This window comes from Empidonax traillii, unplaced genomic scaffold, assembly GCF_003031625.1.
Source record: "Empidonax traillii isolate 1590-97213 ecotype Southwest subspecies unplaced genomic scaffold, ASM303162v1 scaffold91:size2966241, whole genome shotgun sequence".
Taxonomy (NCBI): Eukaryota; Metazoa; Chordata; class Aves; order Passeriformes; family Tyrannidae; genus Empidonax; species Empidonax traillii.
This window is the reverse complement of record NW_020955284.1, coordinates 1,908,734-1,929,374: the sequence shown is the minus strand read 5'-3', so window position 1 is coordinate 1,929,374 and position 20,641 is coordinate 1,908,734. Positions and strand designations below refer to the sequence as shown.

The following is a 20,641-nucleotide window of genomic DNA, read 5'->3' as shown; positions in this document are numbered from 1 at the left end:
AAGCAAAATAAATCCAAGTGGAGAAAAGATTTAGAGAGAAAAATACATTAGCAAATACAGATAAATTTGTTTTTAATAAAGGAGTTAATTTTCTTTCAATCCTATATAAAACAATAGCAATTAAAAACTTCATTTTTGAAAGTAAAATATTTACATATGAACAAGTAACTGTGCAAAATTTACATGAAAAAAAAATGGAAAGACAGGATTTCCTAAAAGACAAAATAAAAGGGGTGTAACAGTTGTCAGGTGTTGATAAAAATACTGATCAGCATTCAGTTTACACGCAAGAGAAGTTAAATTCTACCATGAGAGTTCACACAAAGAAAGCCAAAGTATTTACAGTCATAAAAGTACTATCAATAGACAATTTAATACAATAACCTCTGAAAATATAAAGAACCAATTAGTATATTTGTAATAAAAAAATAGGTACAAAGAAGGGACTTTGCTCTGGACATCTTTAAAGTAGGCCCACAGCTTGCATACAGTCTTTTAGCAAAATAATTATAGTTTACATAGCCATTTTTATGTTATGTGCCAAAAATTATGTACAATTACTGACAAAATACACCAACCATTTTTCGACACTTGATTCACACTGAGAAACAGTCTTTTGATGATTCCTCTCAACTTTTGATTTTATTTAATCTAAGCTTTCACTTTAGCTAAAAAACACAGTGCAAGTAAAATATATTTATGCTGAAAAGGTTTCTCTTTTTTTCCTTTTTTTCCTTTTTTAACTTTACAGCTTTACAAACTATAGCAAATAAAATGCATTTTTACAGATGCTGCTAAAACATTCAGAAGTAACCCTCCTTCATGGGATTTCAGGGCCTCTAATAAGCAATAATGTGATTAAATTTGAGGTTATGTTTAAAATTAACTGTATATCCCTCTAGATTTTGAGCATTTTGGGGAAAGATAAATATTCTTTAAAAAAATCAGTTTGCTTTGCTAACTGACTGTTTTTAAAAAAAAAAAAAAAAAAGCTAAATGAAATGAGGTCATCTGCTGAAGACATATGCCTATATAATGGATTTAGTTGAATAAAACTGAACTAAAATGAACAATTAATGTTGAAACTGCTACAGGGCTGACAAAGGGTAGCTAGTTATTTGCTAAACGATTCCATCAGTCTTTATATATGGCTTGTTTGGCAAGAAGGCCACTCAATCAAGAGATGAGTTAAAATTTAATTGTCCTTTTATAGTATCCACAGGCCTTGTAAGTATCCTCACTGTTACAGAAATGTATTTCTCTCATACTGAAGAGTTTATTTATAAACAGGAATATAAAACTGTTCCATGTAAAGAGGTGGTTGTTTTTTAAACAATATCCCATTTGCTTGTTACAAAAAGGCGTAATTTGCAAATATATTAAAAAAAGTCCTCAGGCGTCTCTCCGTCAAAAATACCTTGATCTTTTCCATTTTACTTAAGGAATGCTTTGTATAGCAATAGTGAATGGCTTGTCTCTCGCTCATTTTCTAAACAAAATATGAGGTCCCTGAGGTTCACCCGCGTTATCCTTTGTCGCGTAAACTGTCTGGTTGTTCCAACTCCAGAGCTGCCTGGGACTGCTGCGCTTGAACCAGATCCCTGTAAGGGAAAAGAACAGGGAAATCAGTCCACGCTCCCAGGTACTGCAAAACTTTCCAGGGAAAACATGCAAGGGAAGAACTCTGTACAGGAAGCTTTATGCTGCCAGATTAGAGGTTTTCTATTTAATTCTTATTTATAAACAACAAGTTTTCGGTGATATTTAATACAGAACAAAAAAAAAAAAAACAAAAACAAAGCACAGCTTGTATTTTCAGGAAGGCACCAAGGACAGGCAATCCCAACAACCAACCCAAACACAAGGGACAGAATTCTTCACAACACCAACAGAGAGATCCCAAGGGCAGTCCTGGAGCTCTGGATGACTTGGAGAAGAGTCCTATTCCCTGGCCTGGGAGGCCTTGAGTAATGTCCTAGATCCCCCCAGTCTCCATGGCAGGGTGCCACGAGCTCTCCTTTTGGTGACAACAGCTGTAACCAAGCTCGGGACTGTATTTAGAAGAAGCTTTCCTGACATTCTCTAGTGATCTCTGAATGCTTCTCCATCATTCAGCATCACTCATCCCTCTGCTACACACACTGGCAGTTTCCCCACACAGTGGCAAGATAAACAAGTACTATATTATTATATTTGTCACTTAAAAAAAAAAAGGAGAAAAAAAACAGAAGGAAAAAAAATCGTTTGCTATCTTTAGAGTTACCCACATCTTTCAGTTCTTCAGAGGCACTCTGTGTAGTGCAAGTGAGGTGTAAAGCAGGTCTGCTGGGGCCGACTCCAAGGCGATTTCACTTGCAGAAAACACAGTTCTGATGGGATACGTGTGATTAACGCAATTAAGGAGCGGCCCGGCAAGGACAGGGATCAGGGACCTCCGGCTCACGCTGCAGTACCGCCCAGTGACCGGCAGATGGAGCGCGCACACAGAAATCCAGGCTTTTCCCTCAATTTTAAAGCCGGGAATCTTTTGGGAAGCCGCCTGTTGCTGACAGGTTATTTACACCTACGTAGTGGGTTCTTTTGGGAACAGGTTATAATTCTGTGGCGCATGTATAGGTCCTTTTCCCCTCCAATTGAATTTTCTAAAATAATTTTCCCTTTCCTTTTTTTTTAAAGGAACTTTGACACTTGCTGACACCAGAAGGTCCAAACACCCTCCACTACTAAGTACAGATTTATCTGCCTGACAGCTTGGATAATTTTAAAAAACTTTTCTTAACAAGAATACCCCAGCACTTAAAAAGGTCAAAATTTAGATTAATGCATAAGCCACATGAATCAGCTACTGAGGCTCACACTAAACATGTGAAAATAATGTATTTAGGATCAGTGTAAATTCTTAAGAAACCAATCCAAACTTGCCCTGGAAATGATCACTCTAGGTCAGCAGAACACTGTGTTCAGTGCAGGTGAAGTTGCTTCACCACCCTGCTAACAGTGAAGTCAGATTTTGGATTCTCAAGCAAGTTACCTGTTGACCCAGCAAACATCAAATCACCAAAATCCTGTACTGAGAACTGCTTAAAGGCTGGATGTTCAAAGGGATTTTTTAAGGTACCTGCACAACTTAGGTCCCTAATTTCCACCAGCTTCAATGGAAATTAGAAGACGTAGGAGAGCACTGGATGTTAACTAGATTTTCTCAAATCCATACATATGATTACTGGACAACAGAAAGAATGGCTGTAAGGGGGTTATTTTTGTTTTTCAAATATCCTTTAGTAGAAAACTCAAGCCTGATTTTTTTCTGTAGGCCATAATACTTTAAATGCAAAGGTAAAATTTCAGGAGTCTTTAAAGACTATGCTACTCCTATAAAGCATGGAGTAAGTTAAGAAGCTTTTCGGTAACTTCCAGTAAAATCACATGGACATAAAACTCTAAAACTGACAGCAAACTGATTTGTTGAATTTGGAAACAAAACTACTTAGAAGTCATTTTGCTTGTAATTAAGATTCAGTATTCCTAGACATCAAAAGCTTGCATTTACAAATCTGTGCCTAAGTAATGACAAACCTTATTTTCCACACTTCTTCTAATATGCCTTAACCACAAACTGCATACAAATGGTGACAAGTGGAGCCCAATTTAAAAATGTCAAGTGACACAGCAGCCAAAGCACAGCTGTGAGTATCAGATCAAAGGCAGCTGGTTCTTAATTAAACAGACAAAAAGATTAGATTTCCAGGGGAACCTGTAGTTAATTGGTTAACCAGTAAGTGATTAATCCAGGATAACTAAATTAGTCAGATTTAGATGAAATACAAACAAGTGTTCACAGTAGATGTAAAATACATCCCATAACCTAAGTGACACTAACAGACCATTAAGGTGGCACAGCTGAGCATGCAGGAGGAAGCAATGCCAACATTAACTCTGCATGAGGTACTTCAGCATATTCCTCTGAGACAACTTCATTTGTGTACACATCTATCTTTGTAAAGTGCCCCATTCTGCAATTTTCAGAATTTTAAACCCCATTTATAAACCTTTAATACAGTTATTTGTCAACTTGTATAAAAATAAGTCTTATTACCAGTCACAGACACTTTAGGATATTTCAAAACTTAAAATTACTTTAAAAGATGCTCAAGAGGCTTGATTTCTTTACAAACAAAAATAACATTTACTAGTATTCAGATTGTTCTCTAACATATTGTATCAAGAAAATGTAAATTATTGCTTCTAGAAATTCAGCATAAACCAAAGTAAACTCTTTTGAGGCTTTTCTCCAGTATAAATGCTGTAGCACTGAAAATTCAGAATGCTCAAGGAGTAATAAACAGAATTATTAAACTATTACTATCCTGTCACTTGCTATCAGACAAAAAGCCCCACAGGGAAAAATCCTCAAATTACGAAGAGAGCTTTCAGCCCAACAAATGACAATTTTCAAGAAGATTTTGTTCTTTTTAAACGGTGGAGAAATCCCACATTGAATGTCTCGTGCAGAAAGCAATTTTATATCATTTCATGTTTATTCATTTGTTTAGAAATACAGTAGGTAGTCCTCTGCCAGAATGTAAATTAATATTAAACGAATCAGGCACTGAGCATTCTGATATTTAATCTGCAGAGAAATGTTTGAAAGGCCAGATTCAAGAGTACAATACACAAAGGATATGCAAGAACACCATAATCAGATGGAACTGGTCAAACTGATCTGCTGTGGAGACACTAAAATTAAGGCAACTCAACTGCTGAAGAAAGAAATTACTTAAGTTCCTACAGCTTTGAAGTTCCTGCTGTCAAACTTAGCAGTGATTCAGTTCTACCACCCCACCTACCTCAGCAGCATTACTCTGCACTCTTAGTTAGATTGGCTACCACCACAAAAACATCTTCCCAGAAACTATGCAGGTCCAAAACGCAGAGACTTGTGACTACTCAAATTTCACTCCCTATGCCACTACGCAGATGCTAAAAACTGATCCCGGCCTTGGAGCGAGGAAATCCGAACTCAAAACACACTTGTGCTGCTCGGGAAGCTTCCACGAACTCAGGGGGAAAGCTCTGAACAGAGAGGTTTGCACAGAGGCAGCAAACCCAGATGTGACCATGATACTGTACCTCTGTCCCTGATCCAGATCCCGGTGAGTCCACTTTCCTCTTCTTCCTGGGGCCGATGGCAGCTAACGCAGTCAGGTTGGCGTCCCTCTGTCTCATCTGGGCGAGCTCCTGCTGCTGCATCTGCATTTGCCAGAACAAGTACAGTTCATTACTTTTCTTTCAATTCCCAAAATAAAAGTTCATGTTAGGGTGAACACTCACCTCCTTGGCCTTCTGTTTCAACCGAAGCTGTTCTGGATCTTCTTGTCGAGATCGAGACTGTGTTGGCGAAGGATGAACATGAAATGGTTGAAGGAAAAGAGAGAAAAATTAATTCATAAGTAGTTATAGTAGTTTAACTACATAAGTAGTTAAAGATTGCTCTACACAGCATATGGAAGCTTTTCTTAAACTTCAGCAGGAAGTGGGGAATACTCACCACTCCCTGAGAGGGAAAAGCAATTTTTAATAATTAAAAGGAGTTTTCCCTTTTCTTAGGTTTTTTTTTTAAAAAGCACCCCCTTTTTCTGCTTTGTTAAAGACAGCAAAGGAATAGCCAGGCAAAAAACCATTACAAGAGACAAAATGCATAGATCTGTGTACAGACACTTTGCATATGAAAAGAGGAATAAAACCTGTACTTTTTGGAAAAATTCCTCTCCTTGCTGTGTAACTATGCACTTATTCAGAACAGATCTTTCTGCTACACCTACACATGCAGGTCAGGCTCCTGTTTGAACAAACTGCAGCTGACTGACCCACAGACCATTTACATCAGCAATGCCCATTTCACTGGGCACCTGCAATTCCCTGTATGTGTCATACTTCTAGAATCACACAATTGCTTAGGTTAGAAAAGACCTGTAAGAACATCAAGTCCAGCTGTTTCCCCAGCACTGCCAAGCCCACCACTAAACCATGTCCCCAGGTGACACATGTACGTGTTTTTTAAACACTTCAGGGATGGTGACTCAACCACTGCCCTGGGCAGCCTGTTCCAGGGCTTGACAACCCCTTTATGATGACATTGTTCCCAATACCCAATCTAAACCTCCCCTGACGCAACTTGAGGCCATTTCCTCTTGTCCTATCTAATCCTGACTCTTGTTAATCCCACACATTCTTTAGACCAACAACAAAACAAATCTGGATCTTGACATTATCGATTCATACCAGATCATGAAACCAACAGAAGCCTTAGGGTGTTTTGTGAATTATTCTAGGGTGCTCTTACCTAATCATATTCATTCTATATTCACTGAGTAAAAACCACAAAGTTAAATGTTTACATCAACTGCTTTATTTATTGTGTTTCTCCAACTCGTAAAAATCTTTCCGAGTTCTATTTCCAGTCTCCAAAACACCTGTAACCTCTCTATTGCATACAAGAGTACCAAGCTGTAAATTCATCTTTTTCACAATGCAAAATGCAAAAACTACCTTTTAAGGCCCACTTTAATTTGGGAACATGCAATGGGACTGGCAAAGAAGTTGTCTCACGTGCTTTACCGTGAAAAGCCAAACTGAGTTCTAGTTAAGAACACATTCATCAAGTTCCATCTTTGAAGATTCAGTCTTCCCCTTCACTGCAAGTGTTTCAGAATGAAAAGAAACTCTGCTGTTTTGATGTCAAAAATGACACTTTGCAAACCACGTGTGAAATCCGAGCACTTGCCTTTGCTGCGCGCATTAAAATTTCCCTTTCTTGTTCATCTTTGCGCTGCTTTTCTATTTGATCAAGCTGTTCAAAGAACTTCAGCTGTGCCCGAACGTCACTTGCTTGCTCGTATCTTTCATCATCCTGAAAATACAGCAAATACGTTTCTCATTACTTTCTTAAAAACAAAGCTGTTAACTTGTACTGTACTGGGGGAGAACATACACATTCAAAGCTCCAGTGTTCACTGTGTCCTTTTCAGACAAATAGCAGGTGTATATTTACACCAGTCAAACCAGCTAGAACTCTTAAAAGCATTTTGTTCTAGTCCATGAATCGTCAGATTTTGACTTCTAAACTAATATCATCACAGCTTTAACCTCTCAAACGTATTTCACAGAGCCTGTGTGGTTTTTTTAAACGCTGCTCAGGCATTTGCATCTATTAAGAACACGCATCTGTCACATAACAGTCCCTTGAGAATTCAAAGTAGTGCTTTTATCTGTCTGTCTGACTGTACAATCACTCAGACTCCAAACATTTGACATAATGAATAAAGGGGAGGGGCACAGTTTCTCTGCATTTGTCTTAAAACCATTTTGTATATGCAAGTTGAAAAGTTCTAGTCATCCATGTGTATTAATACCTTAATGGCAGATGAATCATTCAAAGAGAATAAACAACACCTGAACTCCTGCATTACAGCCAGCACGACAGCCTGCTGAATTCGTGCAATTCTGCCACTTTGTTTGTGCAATTAAACACAGTTACCTTGTAAGAAATATTCCTTTGTTGAGCAGTCTCTGATAACTTCTCCACGAGGTTTTGTATTCTTTGTTGTGTGGCGTGCGACACGTAGCTAACTACATCAGGATGGATTTCTGTTATTCCATGTTTTTTACCTACAATCAGGAAAAGAGGTCAGTTGTACATAAGTACCTTACAACAGAGGTAAACATGAGGTCATTCTCAGTCATGGAAATTCAAATGCCTTCTTCAAAATGATGCTTTCGGGTATTTCTCAGACCAGCATCAAATCGGAAATGGCATACACATGAAAATGTACATTAGTTAAACAAAATTTACTATATATCAACAAATGCTGTATACTACAGTATAACAAATAATTCAAGGTTGCTTTTTGTTTCACCCATCAACTCTAAATTACTACGAACATGATAAAAGTGTTTCTGAGTACATTTCGTTGTTTGTGTCATGTTTGTTACACTGAATCTATTTATACAGTCAGAATTTTAACCAGGTTGAGTAGTTCTGATGTTGATTGCCATCACTTTGGAAGACAACTCTATAGGTTTGCTACTCCTTGACACTATTCTACTTTCATAAGCCAAGTGATTGCCCACAGCATCAGAATATATCAGAAAATATCAAAAGGTAACAACTCCAGCAACTTAATCCATTCAAATCAATTTCCATGGAAAATGCTTTGAATTAAACCCAAGAGAGGTAAAATTTGTTTTATTAATGTTCAAGATAAAACAACATACCTATTTCTAATATCCTTCTTTGTAAAGGTGCTGGGAAAAGAAAGGTTTCATCTTTACAGGACCTTGTTAATGTGCCCACCAACTCAGAGTTCGTTGCCAATATCCGAGCACTTTCTTCTGACAGGTTGACTCCAGCCATTGATGCAACATCATTAATGTCATCATCATCCCTTAAAGGAAGGAAAACTTATTATAATGTTGTATTATAATATTTAGTGCCTATCTGTGCACACATACCACAGCTGCATAGAATGAATTCCACAATTTCTGAACAATTTCACAAAACCAGAATACTTTTATTTTTGCATTTTATTTGCTTTTCTTAGATGATAAAACTAATTTAATTGCAAATGAGAAATTACTGCTTTGATTTCAAAGAGCACTAATTTTGTAGTTCCTGTTTTCTACAAGATCCTTTCTTATGAATTGTTTCCACACCTTAAGAAACAAGAGACCAGACAAATCACTACTACAAAACAATAATAATCTGCCCTCATCACTAAGACAGTTGTACATCCAAATAACTCAAGCAGAGCTGAGAGAAGTGAAGGAATGAATTCCATTTGCTTGTCTGGGCAGGAATTGTTTATGAGGTTTAGTGCCAGCGAAATGCTAAAACCAGTCTGGCACAAATAAGTCCAGCACTGTTTGTTGAAGTATTTATTAAAGAAGCAAAACTGCCCTCAGAAAATTCATGTCTAGGTTACTGTGAGTTTCCCCAGCTGGATTCAGCACCACTGCAGCACCCAGGAGAGCCCCAGAGCTCAGCTGCCCAGGCAGCACAAGTACCAACATACAGTTCCTCACCTAAAAGAGCCTCCCCCAGGTTCTTTCAGTTTATTCTTCTGAGCAGCAGCTACTTGTGTTGAAACAGTAGCAATAGCTTTGTTTCCAGGTAATACTGCTGGTTTTACCACAGGTACTGCAAGACAGACAAGATTTGTACTACATTAGTAAGAGTTCAGATTTACAGGCCAGTCACAGGTAGTTATGGCAATAGATCTGGTACAAAGACTTTACCTCGATAGCTTCTGACAGCATTTCACCTAAAAAGCAGGACCCTCCCACACAGTTTCAGCACCCACAACAATTTCTGGCTGTAAATGCTGCCCTGAGGAATGTGTATCCCCAGCCACTATGGCACTATACACTGAAGATTTTAGCAGTAGTACAAAAGCCATCATACAGCTCCAGGGCATTTAAAAACTGACATAGAATCACAGAATGGTTTGAGTTGGAAGGGACCTTAAAGATCATCTAGCTTCAGAACCTCTGACACCTTCCACTAGACCAGGTTGCTCCAAGCCTCATTGAACCTGGCCTTGAACACTTGCAGGGATGGGATGCCAACTTCTCTGGGCAAGCAATCCCAAAACTACACTTCAGGTAATGCTATCAAATAGGGCATTTACCAGGTATCTTCACCTCTTACCTGTCTGAAGTTGATTCAGTTGAATTTGAGGAGTTGTGAGCATAATACGACTGTGTGGCTGCCGCAATGCTACCATGGGTGTCTGTGTCAATGTCACCTGGGGGGGCCTTATCAACGCCCCTGCTTTCTGAGACTGTTGGATAACCTGCAAATAATAAGGAAAAATAGCACTGTAAATAACCTGGTAATCAAGTGGGAAGAACAAACCCTAACAGCTCTTTAATCAAGATGGATTTTTTTCTAAGCTACGCTTTTTTTCCCAGTAGCTGGTTTCTCTGGAGAGCTCAAAGATCTTTGAGCTGAACCACTTCGGGCTGCACTTCAGCTCACGTACCAGTGGCGTGGTCTGGCCTTGTTTACTAACACCAACTTGTGTGGGCTGAGTGAGGCTGATGACAGGTTGCTGGAGGGTGCTTGTGACAGTGGCAGTCGCCTTCCCCGCCGTGCGCTGTACCGAGGAGCTGAGCAGCACGGCCGCCGCCGACGGGATCGTGGCTATCGTCGCCTGCGTCGTCGGCTGCTGCTGCTGGCTCTGCTGAATGAAAGCTGCAGAGTCTGGTGTTAACTGTCTCAAGGCAGGTAAACTCCTCTGGAAGAGAGGGAAGGAAAGAATTTTGTCGGGTTTTTCTAGTCCTCGCACGAGGAAACATGAACGGGAGAAAAACGCCGCGTTTCGTTTCAATCTGTCGGATCGGTCTGTGTGTGCCTGAGAAAAGATGGCAAACGAGCACGCAGGAATACCAGGCTGCTCACATTTAATAAGCAGGACAGAGGGTCAATGCCTTTTGGATATCAAGGGCATCCAGGTTATGCAGCCTATCTGGAACCCTGGTATGTATTTAACAACCTAAGCCCACGTTGCCCTCCTTGACTGTGCTCCTCCACACATTCCCAGCTACATGCGAAGGCTCAAAAGACATACTGGAACACCAAGGAGGATTTCAGAATAGCTCAGAGACCACAGTGTTTTACTGGATTCTTAAATTAGCTGTTTTCTTATGGCAACAATTTTTATCCTCAGGAACAGCTCAAGGTTGAGCAAGCATTTAAGAACCCCGAAATGTCAACATACACCTACAACTATATCCCTTAATCATACATTAGTCAAGCAGTTACACTCTTACTATTCAATGGTGGTGTACTTTCCCTGATTTTCAAATGGTAAATGTTTTGGAATAAACACTATTTTGAGATGTGTCCAATTACTACAGAATTTAAGACAAACGTGATTTATTATTAAGACATGGTAAATTTCTTGCTTATCCATACAAACAGTTATACAGCCCAGGCAAAAGACTTGCTCAGAAGGTGCAGTTTTCTGTATAATTCAATCCCTTGTTTCCTTTCCAGGACTAAAAATAGAATAATAAATCAATTCATAGGTTTGCTGGTCTAAGTCAGAGAAAGAAAACTTTTCAGATTTCTCGAAAGAGCTACAATGGGACACTGTGGTAGAATTTACATGACTTACTGACCGTGCCAAGGAATCACACTAACAAACTCTCGGAACTAAGAGGTAAAAATATTTTTTAAGAGAGCAAAAGCCTAACCAGGCACCATTTAAAACTTCCATTTTACATAATTCTGGAATTCTGTCTCCACTTGTAAAGGATGTGCTTGTGTTCATTGCTGCTGATACATAAGCACAGAAATAAAGAGAAGTAGTGCACACAAGTTACCTTCAGGAAAGGCACAAGGTAAGGTTGAGGTGAAGAATTAAGTTCTCTGTACAGCCTACTGGTAAAGTCTTCTGGTTCAATTTTACCATCCTTTAAAACAGAAAAAAACAAATGAACAAACTTAACTTTTACAGACATCCAATATAAAAAATAATTAAACATAACAATTTATTGGAAATAAGTGACTTTATCATCCTTCACTATTTTTAGTTGCCAATAGCTTTATGGTAGTAACTAATTTTACTATAAATTTCTACTTGTAAGACCTACAAACCTCTGGTTATCACATGACATCTGGAAGATGCTCTACCTTACCTTAGAGGTTGCTAACAACTAGGCTTAGCAATACTAGTACTCATTCTATAAATATTAATTATTTCAAGGCTTTACATTTGAATCATATAACATTGTGATTTCACTTGTGATTTCATGCACTCGGCTATTGCACTGGCTGTAGTGTCTTGTCTCAAGTACATAATAAATCTTTTTATTCACCATTTTATCAAAATGAAGAATTTAAAGACCCACTATATACATTACAGTTCAATTTAACTCATGTTCTCATGCATGACTATAAGCAGTAATATCTCATTTACAAACTCAATGGAAAATTTATGCATCTATTTTAATTCAGAAGAAGCAAAGTTAATTTATCTCATATTTTATAAACTCTCTCCCCTGAAGAAAAACAAAGCACTCAGTTTTGAGTCTGAATTTGCCCAGATACTCTGCCAGCTTTTCTTACCAGCAGGTTCTGTACTAATTCTTTCACGTTGGCCGCAGTCTCTGAAGACTGTTTTCCAGACGATGCCAGTTTTATTAATGTGGACAGAAAGTTTTTGCATTTCTTCACATTTTCCATAGTTTCCTTAGGAGGAAGAGTAAAAGTGAAACAGTCAGAGAAGTGAAGATAAACTCTTTTCATATGTGATCTGATCATATACTTTGAGAAATAAAGTTCAAAACTGCAGAGTATTGTATACAGATTTATGTTCCTCAATGATTAAGACATAACCAGACTGAAATTATGATTTTTCTTCATATGTATGTACTGTACATTTTTGTTATCAAAATTTAAGAAAGTATGATTCTTCATGAACTTAGGAAACACCAATGATTTTAATAATGGCACGTTGTGTGTGAGAAAATAAGTGTTTTAGCAGGACAACAAACAGCAAAGCTTTTTTTTCACAGTGCATGGATTCTCTCTGTTCTGCAGTCCTGGAAACATGCAGCTTGAATGAATCAGTGCCAACTTCTTATTCCTTGTCATACTGATTCTACTTTGCAGTACTGAACAATTGACTGTTCTATAAAATACATCTAACATGTTTTCAAAAAATGAATGCTTTAAAACTGTTACATAAATAAAAATTAATACTTTGACACTTATCAAAATTCAAGAGACCTGTATCCACACCTTTTAGTTATATGGTTCTCGTAAAAGTTTACTTTTTCAACATCAATGGCTCACCGAAGTCCTGAACCTTTACTGCTCTCCACTCTGTATTTACACTTCTGTGTTTATATATATACACACATGTATATGTGAATAAACAGAGAGATATTAAATTTATCAGTATCTTACTGTGGCAGCAGTGGAGGTGGCCGTTGTTCCTTGCACTGTTCTCTGAGGAGTTCCAGTTTGTACAGCTGTTGCTGTCCCCAACGTGGTTGTTTGGGCAGTACCACCCAGAACAATCTGAGGCTGCAGAGAATACAAACACAAGATTACTCAAAAGATATCAAAAACCCGTTTTCCTGAGCCATCAAACGGAAAACGAGCTCTGGGACAGCAGAACACCTTTCTCAGCTACTATAAATGAGTTACTAATGTGGGATCTGTTGCAGTGAACAGAAAGAGCCACCAGATGGCACTAAACACATTCAAAACGGGAATCCCAAAAAGTTGAAAAATTGTGCGATTTTTGGTCACTGAAGAAAATACCACAAACATATCTTCAGCCACTGTGGTTTAAAAACACAGCTTAAACGAGACTGAATTCCTGTGAACGCAACAGCTTTTTCTGCCTGTTTTGTTACATGCCACTTCCAAAGGGAAGAACTTCTAAAAAGGCACTAATGACAAAAGCTCGGATCTTCTTTAGGTCTTTGTGACGAACAATGGGACAAAACACTTTTCTAGTTTTGTAGACAGATCGGCAGCTCAGAGTAGGAACATCACCTCTAAAGAATCACCACTGTAAACAAGAACTTCTCACGTACTCAGCTCATTCATGGACTTCCAACACAGTCTAATTATTAACAACAACCTTGGGACAGCAATTCCTATCAAGTTACAGCTGACACTCAGAATTTTAACAAATCATTTGTAAATTCGCTCTTTATATAAAGGCGCACAAGAAAAGAGGCTCCAGTGCTGCCAAAGCTAACTTACACTGGTATTTTGAGAGAAACTAAATGAGACAAGGGTTTCACTTGTCTCATTTTTTTTGAAATCAGGATGAACGAAGTCCATGGTGTGCTCATTACAGCACAAAATATGCAGATGGAATGATCTTTATTCTTCTTTGTCCAGTGTAACAGCAGTGCAAATTAAGGGGACTCAGTTAGGTAAATTAAGTCTTAGATCTGGAAAGATCACTGGCATAGGCAAAGGCTCTCTGAGGGAAAAAAGGTTAACTGGATGCATAGCAAAACCTGCATGTTTTAAATTAAAACTCTCTAATCCTGTCTACTCAAAGGATGAAGAAAGCACAATGAGACAGATTAGGCGACAGCAATCATATTGTATCAGTGCTGCCTGGAAGCCATGTGGAGCATTTCACGCTCCTGCACTGTTTTTTAAACTCACACCACCATCTCTCAAAAAACATTTCCAAGCCAGCCCATGATTACCAGAGGCCAGGCTACGAGAGGACAGCCCAGACTGACCCCACTGCCTATCCTTCAGTCTCCAGAGGGACACAGACCAAAGAAGAGACTTGTTTGAGAGGCAGAAGGCTTGGGGAAGAGAAGGCTGCCAGTGCAGTTGTCTTTGCAATTGTAAATTTTGCTGCAGAATTCAAGACTGCAGATCCATCATAGGAATAACACCACAGCTCCAAATCCAAAGGGAATTTCCCATCACTTTCTTGAGGCAGAAAACATAAAGGTGTTTTATTTTAGTCAGCTCTGTGGTGATACGAATACTAACAGGATACCTCTAAGCAGAGATGCATACAGGTATAATATGAAATAATAACACCATAGATATAAAAAATTATACCTGTGCATCCAAAATACACATTGAGAGCCGCAAATGTTTTAGAAAGGATAATCCAGAAGGCACTTCTTCCCTGCACTTTGCAACTGCATTTCCTGTCTGTCTGGCAGTCTCATTTATACATTGCTTTCCTATACACACTCACTTGCACAACCGGGGGACGCTGTAGCGTTGTCGTGGGTTGCACTGTTGTTTGAGCCTGAGACACTTGCTTGATAATAGTAGTTGGTGTCACCTGTCGTGCAATAATGGGTGTTCCTGGAGCCTGGGGAAGAGGAAAAAGAACCAAACATATCAGTGCCTGTAGTTAAATATCCTCTACCTTATCTAGTATTTTGTCCCTGGACAGTTAATATTGCTGCAGATCCCAAAGAATGCACCTAAACCACTAGAAAACCGTGAGAAGGAATTTTAGACTCGAACTTAATTCAACTGTCAAAATCTCAGTGTAAATACACCCATATCCACATTTTCTTTTAGTCTTACATTTTCTCTGGGGCAAAGAGTTGTACACATAAACCATATCAGGTCTTCTCTGTATCAAAGTTTTAAATTTAATGAGATTCAGACAGGTAAAAATATTTTTGATGAGTAAGAGCCAAGCTGTAACAGAACCAGGAACAAGATACATCACCTATGCCATGTGGAAAGTAGATTTAGAGTACATATTAAGAAGAAATTCTTTACTATAAGGGTGGTGAGGCACTGTCCCAAGTTGCCCAGAGAGGTGTGGACTCCTCACTCCTGAAAGTGCTCAAGGCCAGGCTGGACAGGGTTTGGAGCAACCTGGTCTAGGGGCAGGGGGGTTGGAACGAGATGAGCTTTAAGGTCCCTTCCAACCCAAACCATTCTATGTATCTACGAAAAGCCTGTATAGGCCAGTTAGATCTATGGTTTCTTCAATCCCTAAAACCATGCCTTACTTTCTGGTGTATCGTTCACAGGAAGAAAATAAATCTTACACTTCTTAGCCCTACAAATCACTGAACTGACCTGCACTGTCGATATCTGCACTGGGGGTGCACTGGTCGGCGTAGCAGGACGAGGAGTCAGAGTATTCTGAGGCTGAGACTGGGCATGTGCCTGTGCTTGCATCTGTGCCAAGGTTTGTTGGGGGATCATCAGCAACTGCCCGTTCTCACTGCGCACAAGGACCATGCCTGGAAAACAGATACCGGTCAAGCAACACACATCCTCTCCAAACATGAAAGAACATTTTCCTCTGATCTTTTTATCCAAGTTGGATACATATGGAATTAATGCATTGCTGAAGGACTAAGCAACTAACAAAAGAGGTTTAGAATAAAATCAAAATACCCGGCTGCATGATGACATTTTGTGTAGAAAAGCTTAATATCAGAAATATTTCTTCTCTGTCTAAATGCTCAGTATATTGTGCATCCGAACACAGTGAGGTGTATTCGCCCCAGCAAAAAATATTCCATGTGACTCAATGTTAAAATTAGCAACATGTAAAAATCCTACTTGCTCTTTACTAAGAAATTTGGTTTATGAAACACTACAAATAAAAGAAAATCCTGCCATTAGGCAAGATTCTTGTTAAGAGGGGAAGAAAAATAATCAAGCATAAGCTTTACCATCAACAGGAACACAATTGTCTAAGTTCTAAATTAATTTCCCATAACCAATTCAGTAATGAAAGTGGCTATAAAATCATAATCTCTCTCATGTGCATCAGCAACAGGCTGCACTGTGCCATGTTACACCTCAAAAGGAAAATAAAACGGAGGGGGAAATGAGGCCGTCACTCCCTGCTCAGTCACTCAGATCAATACCCTTAACCCCACTGGGCAGCTGGAGGGAACCAGCTTTTAACAAGCAGATTTTCAGATGAGACTCTCTCTTCCTTGAAGGAGCAAACAGGATCTGGACAACACGAACTGTTTTCCAAGAGCTCCTTCATTCTTCACGCCTCAGTCAGCCCAGGAGAGCCTCAGGACCTCATCAGCTCTGAAAAAGCCACCTAAGGAAACAAACTGGGCACTCAAAATTAGTTGCCTTTTCTGAGCAACTACAGGAGGAACCTTCACCATGAAAATCAAGAGGCACTACTGAAATCAGAAAGTTTTTCTGAAGTGTTGTTCAGTGAATCAAAAGCCTATACACGCTCCCCAACAATATCTGGAGATGTGGTCTATGCCATCTCAGAGCACGATTACTTCAAAAGAGTCAAGCTTTTCTTTGCTTTTCTATTCAGATGAAGTACCAAAATGTTTACAGACAACACCTTAAACAATTTTCTTGGACCGTTTGAAAGTCAAACTGCAAAAATCCATAGACTTATTTCTATAAAAAAGCCTTAGTTGATTTGCCCCTAATTTTTTACATACATTCTATACATTAACCCTCTTTTAATGAAGCCGAGTCATACAGAGACATCAAACTAGTTTATACCCAAAAGGTGATTTTCCATTGAAATTTATTTAGTGTTTTATCAGTATTTTAAGTTTTATAAGTGTTAAGGTGAGATCCACAATGTGCTATGGACAAGAGTTACATCTAGAAACAAATATTCTCAAACTAGTTTTCTGTAGGAAAGGAGGAGGAGGGAAAACTTATTTACAGTCTTGCAGACTACAGAAATAAATACTCTTTGTTTAGCTGTCAAGTCCAAAAAACCATTTTCCAAGCCATTCCAAACAGTAATGTATTTTCTCCCACAACTTATGTACGAAGTATTTTCCTTAAAACAGCAAGGGCACACACCATCACCGCAGCTTATGAGAGCCTTAAAAGCCTTAACAGTGAACACAGGGCTTGATCCTGTCAGTTGCTCATTAGAACCATCACAACTTTCTCTCCATTAACCTCACACTACAGGGAGGGGGCTACTGAAAACAAAACAAAACAAAGCAGAGAAATCCAACATTTTAAAGACTAAAGAATAAACTACTACTACATCAAGCTCATTCCCGAACAAACAGAACCTGCCATCCTCTTCCAATGTGCAAACAAAATCTTAGGAAATGAACTCACACTGCCCATTCTTGCCATTCCTCATAATAATCAGCTGAAGCAGATAAACACTGAATCAGTGGAAATCTTCAATACTGTTCTAACTGAAAACATCAGTACAGTGAAAATCTGATTAGAGGAGCTATTTTCAAGTCAACATCAAATATTAAAGCTTGTTGAGTACCATTTAGTTTCTAGCAATTGAAAAGGCCCAATGCAACTACCTATGCCTGTGCCTTCATAAGTCCTTAAATGTCACAGAATTATACTGACACCCCACAGAAAACTCTTTTTCTTAAAACTCACCATTTTTGGGATTCCCTAGGATATTCTAAGGTTAATGTAATATACAAATTCTTTAAAGTTATATATTGTTTTCCAGAAGCAACATAAAAGACACTAACCATAGTTCGGGAAGGGGGGGATTGTTTTTCAAACTTCTCTCTCAGTGAAATGTGACTAAAATTATTTGAAAGCACCAAGTCAAAAGCCCTCACCTGCATATGAGGAACTTTTATAGCATCAGAGCTCTGTGTTAACTGTTCCTGCCTCCAGCTCAACACACACATCAGGCTCAGGAATGGGTCTGCACCGCCCAGTAATGCCCTGCAACATCACAGCCACCCCTCAGCACAGCAGTCCTGTCAACTTACTGGTTTTCTCCCCAAATACGAATGAGAAGGGAGAAAAGAGGGGAAATAACCACAAAATGAAGGTTGGATACCCATAAAATGCAAGCACAACGTCTGAACAATGAAATATTCTCCCTGAGCTACATGCAAAATTAGAACATGCCTACACATTAACATAGCACAACTGCTCAAACAGACAGTTGAAAAGCACAGTAATGCGAGCTTTAGAAAACATATCAAGAAAGTTCAATTTTTGGCAGCAGACAGATAAAACAATCATTTGTAATTCAAACCCTGACTTTAAGTACTACCCTGCTAGATTTCTAACTATGGGAAGTCTGAACTTTCCGAGGAGAATTGAAGTCATAATAAAAAAGTAACTCATACAAAGCTACATTTGAATAGTCCTTTCATCCCCACTCAAATTTGATACACAGTTATTTTCAACTTGGAGAGTTTCTGACATGTCATTAACTCGGGGTCTACCCCATATAAACTCCTGTGCACACATACTGGGCTGTATACAAACATAAAGACAATTACTAATATCTGACTAGTCTTGCACTAACTTTAATCATGGTATGATGATGCGAGACATTTTACCTGCTTGGAATGTTGGTGTATCAGCGATTTCGGACAAGGTGTAAAAATTCAAATCGTGATGAACTCGGTTACTGAAATTTCTGTGCAGCAATTCACCAGCACTACAGTGTGCAGGCAAGCAAGTTTTGACTGAATACATAACACCCCTCAAGCCTTGTTGAGAATTCTTTAAAAAGGGAGTGGAGCTGCTCTCTCAGCTTCTCTACCCCCCCAGCCCAACTACAGACTCTTTTCCAACCCAATTAGCTAAAAAAGGAACTCACTAACCCAAAACTACACCCAGGCTGGCACTAAGTGGGTTTTCAGAGAAGTTTAGAAGGCTTATTGGTGTTAACTCGATTAAGAATTAAAAAGAAGGTCCCACTTACCTCCTCCTTCTAAACAACATCAATGTAGGACTGTAACAGCCCCCTCTCTCCATCCATACCTGAACCTTAGTTAATCCATTTGTGGCAAGAGAACAGAGGAGGGGCTGACAGCCACATGTGCAGAAAAACAAATTTCTTTCTCCTACATCCCAAAACTTATATTTTAAATATTTAAATACAGGTGAGTATCATAACCTCTAACTCCAATGATTAAGGGCTTGCAAATGCTGAATGAACCAGGTCAGAACTGACCAGCAGGTACTGGTAGATAGACAATATTTTATAAAGTATCTCACTGTTTCAGTTAAATTTAGCAACATATTTAAAGTAGGATAAAAAAGGATGAAAAACATCTTTCTGTTTCAAGTTTATCATCCAGGGGTTTGTTCCACAAATGGATAAATTACTATTTAAGCTCAAAGAGCTAATAAAGATAATTGGAAATGTTCAATTATGAAAAGGTGACAATAAAACTTGTTCATTTTAAATCTCTCTGCCTTATTTTTCCTAGAAAGTCTGATCATGTGTACTCTAAAATCATATTCAATATTAAAAATGCAAATATTCAAGCATTCTTTCCAAGTCTCTCATTAAAAACTAATTAAAATTAAAATTAATTACCATTTTTGTTAGAAGTCAGAGGCTTAAGAGAATCCTGAAAGAGGTTCATATTTTAGTTTGAATTAAACAATTCATCATGGCTCCAAATGAAGGATTAACAAAACTGAGTTGGATTGCTCCTTATGCCAAAGGTCATCTCATGTGTTCTTGTTGTGGAGATCTTCCCACATCCCTCCTGTTTACCAGAGTGTTTGGAAGGGAAAATGTCATTATTATAGGATGTAGCTGCATGATTCTACAGTGCCATCTTTGCCTCTTGCTTATTTGTGTTTCCATTTGCTATTGGCATTTCCATTTACAAAGTGCTGTGCTTTGGGGGTTTGTTTCTTTGTTGGGTGTTTGTTTTTTAATTAATAAAACTTGTGAAATCACGCACTGGAATCAAAAGTGAAGAGCTCTGGCCATAGGACATGTCAGAAAAACACAAACCAGGCTTTTTTCGAATGCCTCCCTCTTCTTTATTTCTTTGAAATGTGGCTTGGCTTTGTAAAGACTAAAGAAAAAAAATAACAGAATAATAAAGAATAATAAAGTAGTTTGTAGCCTTTGCAGACCACTCTGATTATCTACATAAATCCCAAGACATACAGCTTTTTTGCTAGAGAAGCTCTACATCCAAAAGGAAAAAAAAAAAAACCACAGAAGTTTCCTGTTTTGTTACCAGGTTTTGCTGGTAAATCTTGATTGATAATATTTATAGGAGTTGGACTTCTCAAGGAGAGAGTTAAAACTTGCTGCAGGTACAGCAGGCACCTTCAGATCAGTGTTCTGAGGAAATCTCCAGTCCAGCAGACTGTCCCCTCTCACTGCCATACCCAGCAGGAGTATCC

At 38.6% G+C, this 20,641-nt stretch overlaps 1 protein-coding gene across 2 annotated transcripts in view; it reads right to left on the bottom strand.

The window, feature by feature from the left end:
* Window positions 1-625: 625 nt before the first annotated feature.
* TAF4 (TATA-box binding protein associated factor 4) overlaps window positions 626-20,641 on the bottom strand; it is a 36,243-nt gene continuing 16,227 nt past the window's right edge. The window contains exons 3-16 of one of the 2 annotated variants that reach the window (XM_027881636.1): window positions 15,605-15,771; window positions 14,757-14,876; window positions 12,974-13,093; window positions 12,131-12,253; window positions 11,386-11,475; window positions 10,041-10,295; window positions 9,707-9,851; window positions 9,082-9,196; window positions 8,275-8,444; window positions 7,538-7,668; window positions 6,785-6,910; window positions 5,332-5,388; window positions 5,131-5,250; window positions 626-1,601 (exon numbers count right to left, since the gene is read on the bottom strand). In XM_027881636.1, coding sequence (XP_027737437.1) covers window positions 1,434-1,601; window positions 5,131-5,250; window positions 5,332-5,388; window positions 6,785-6,910; window positions 7,538-7,668; window positions 8,275-8,444; window positions 9,082-9,196; window positions 9,707-9,851; window positions 10,041-10,295; window positions 11,386-11,475; window positions 12,131-12,253; window positions 12,974-13,093; window positions 14,757-14,876; window positions 15,605-15,771 — 1,907 coding nt within the window. In that variant the 3' untranslated portion in view covers window positions 626-1,433. Of the gene's footprint in view, window positions 1,602-5,130; window positions 5,251-5,331; window positions 5,389-6,784; window positions 6,911-7,537; window positions 7,669-8,271; window positions 8,445-9,081; window positions 9,197-9,706; window positions 9,852-10,040; window positions 10,296-11,385; window positions 11,476-12,130; window positions 12,254-12,973; window positions 13,094-14,756; window positions 14,877-15,604; window positions 15,772-20,641 lie in introns of those variants that run through there. The other variant, XR_003571002.1, reaches the window with a different exon arrangement.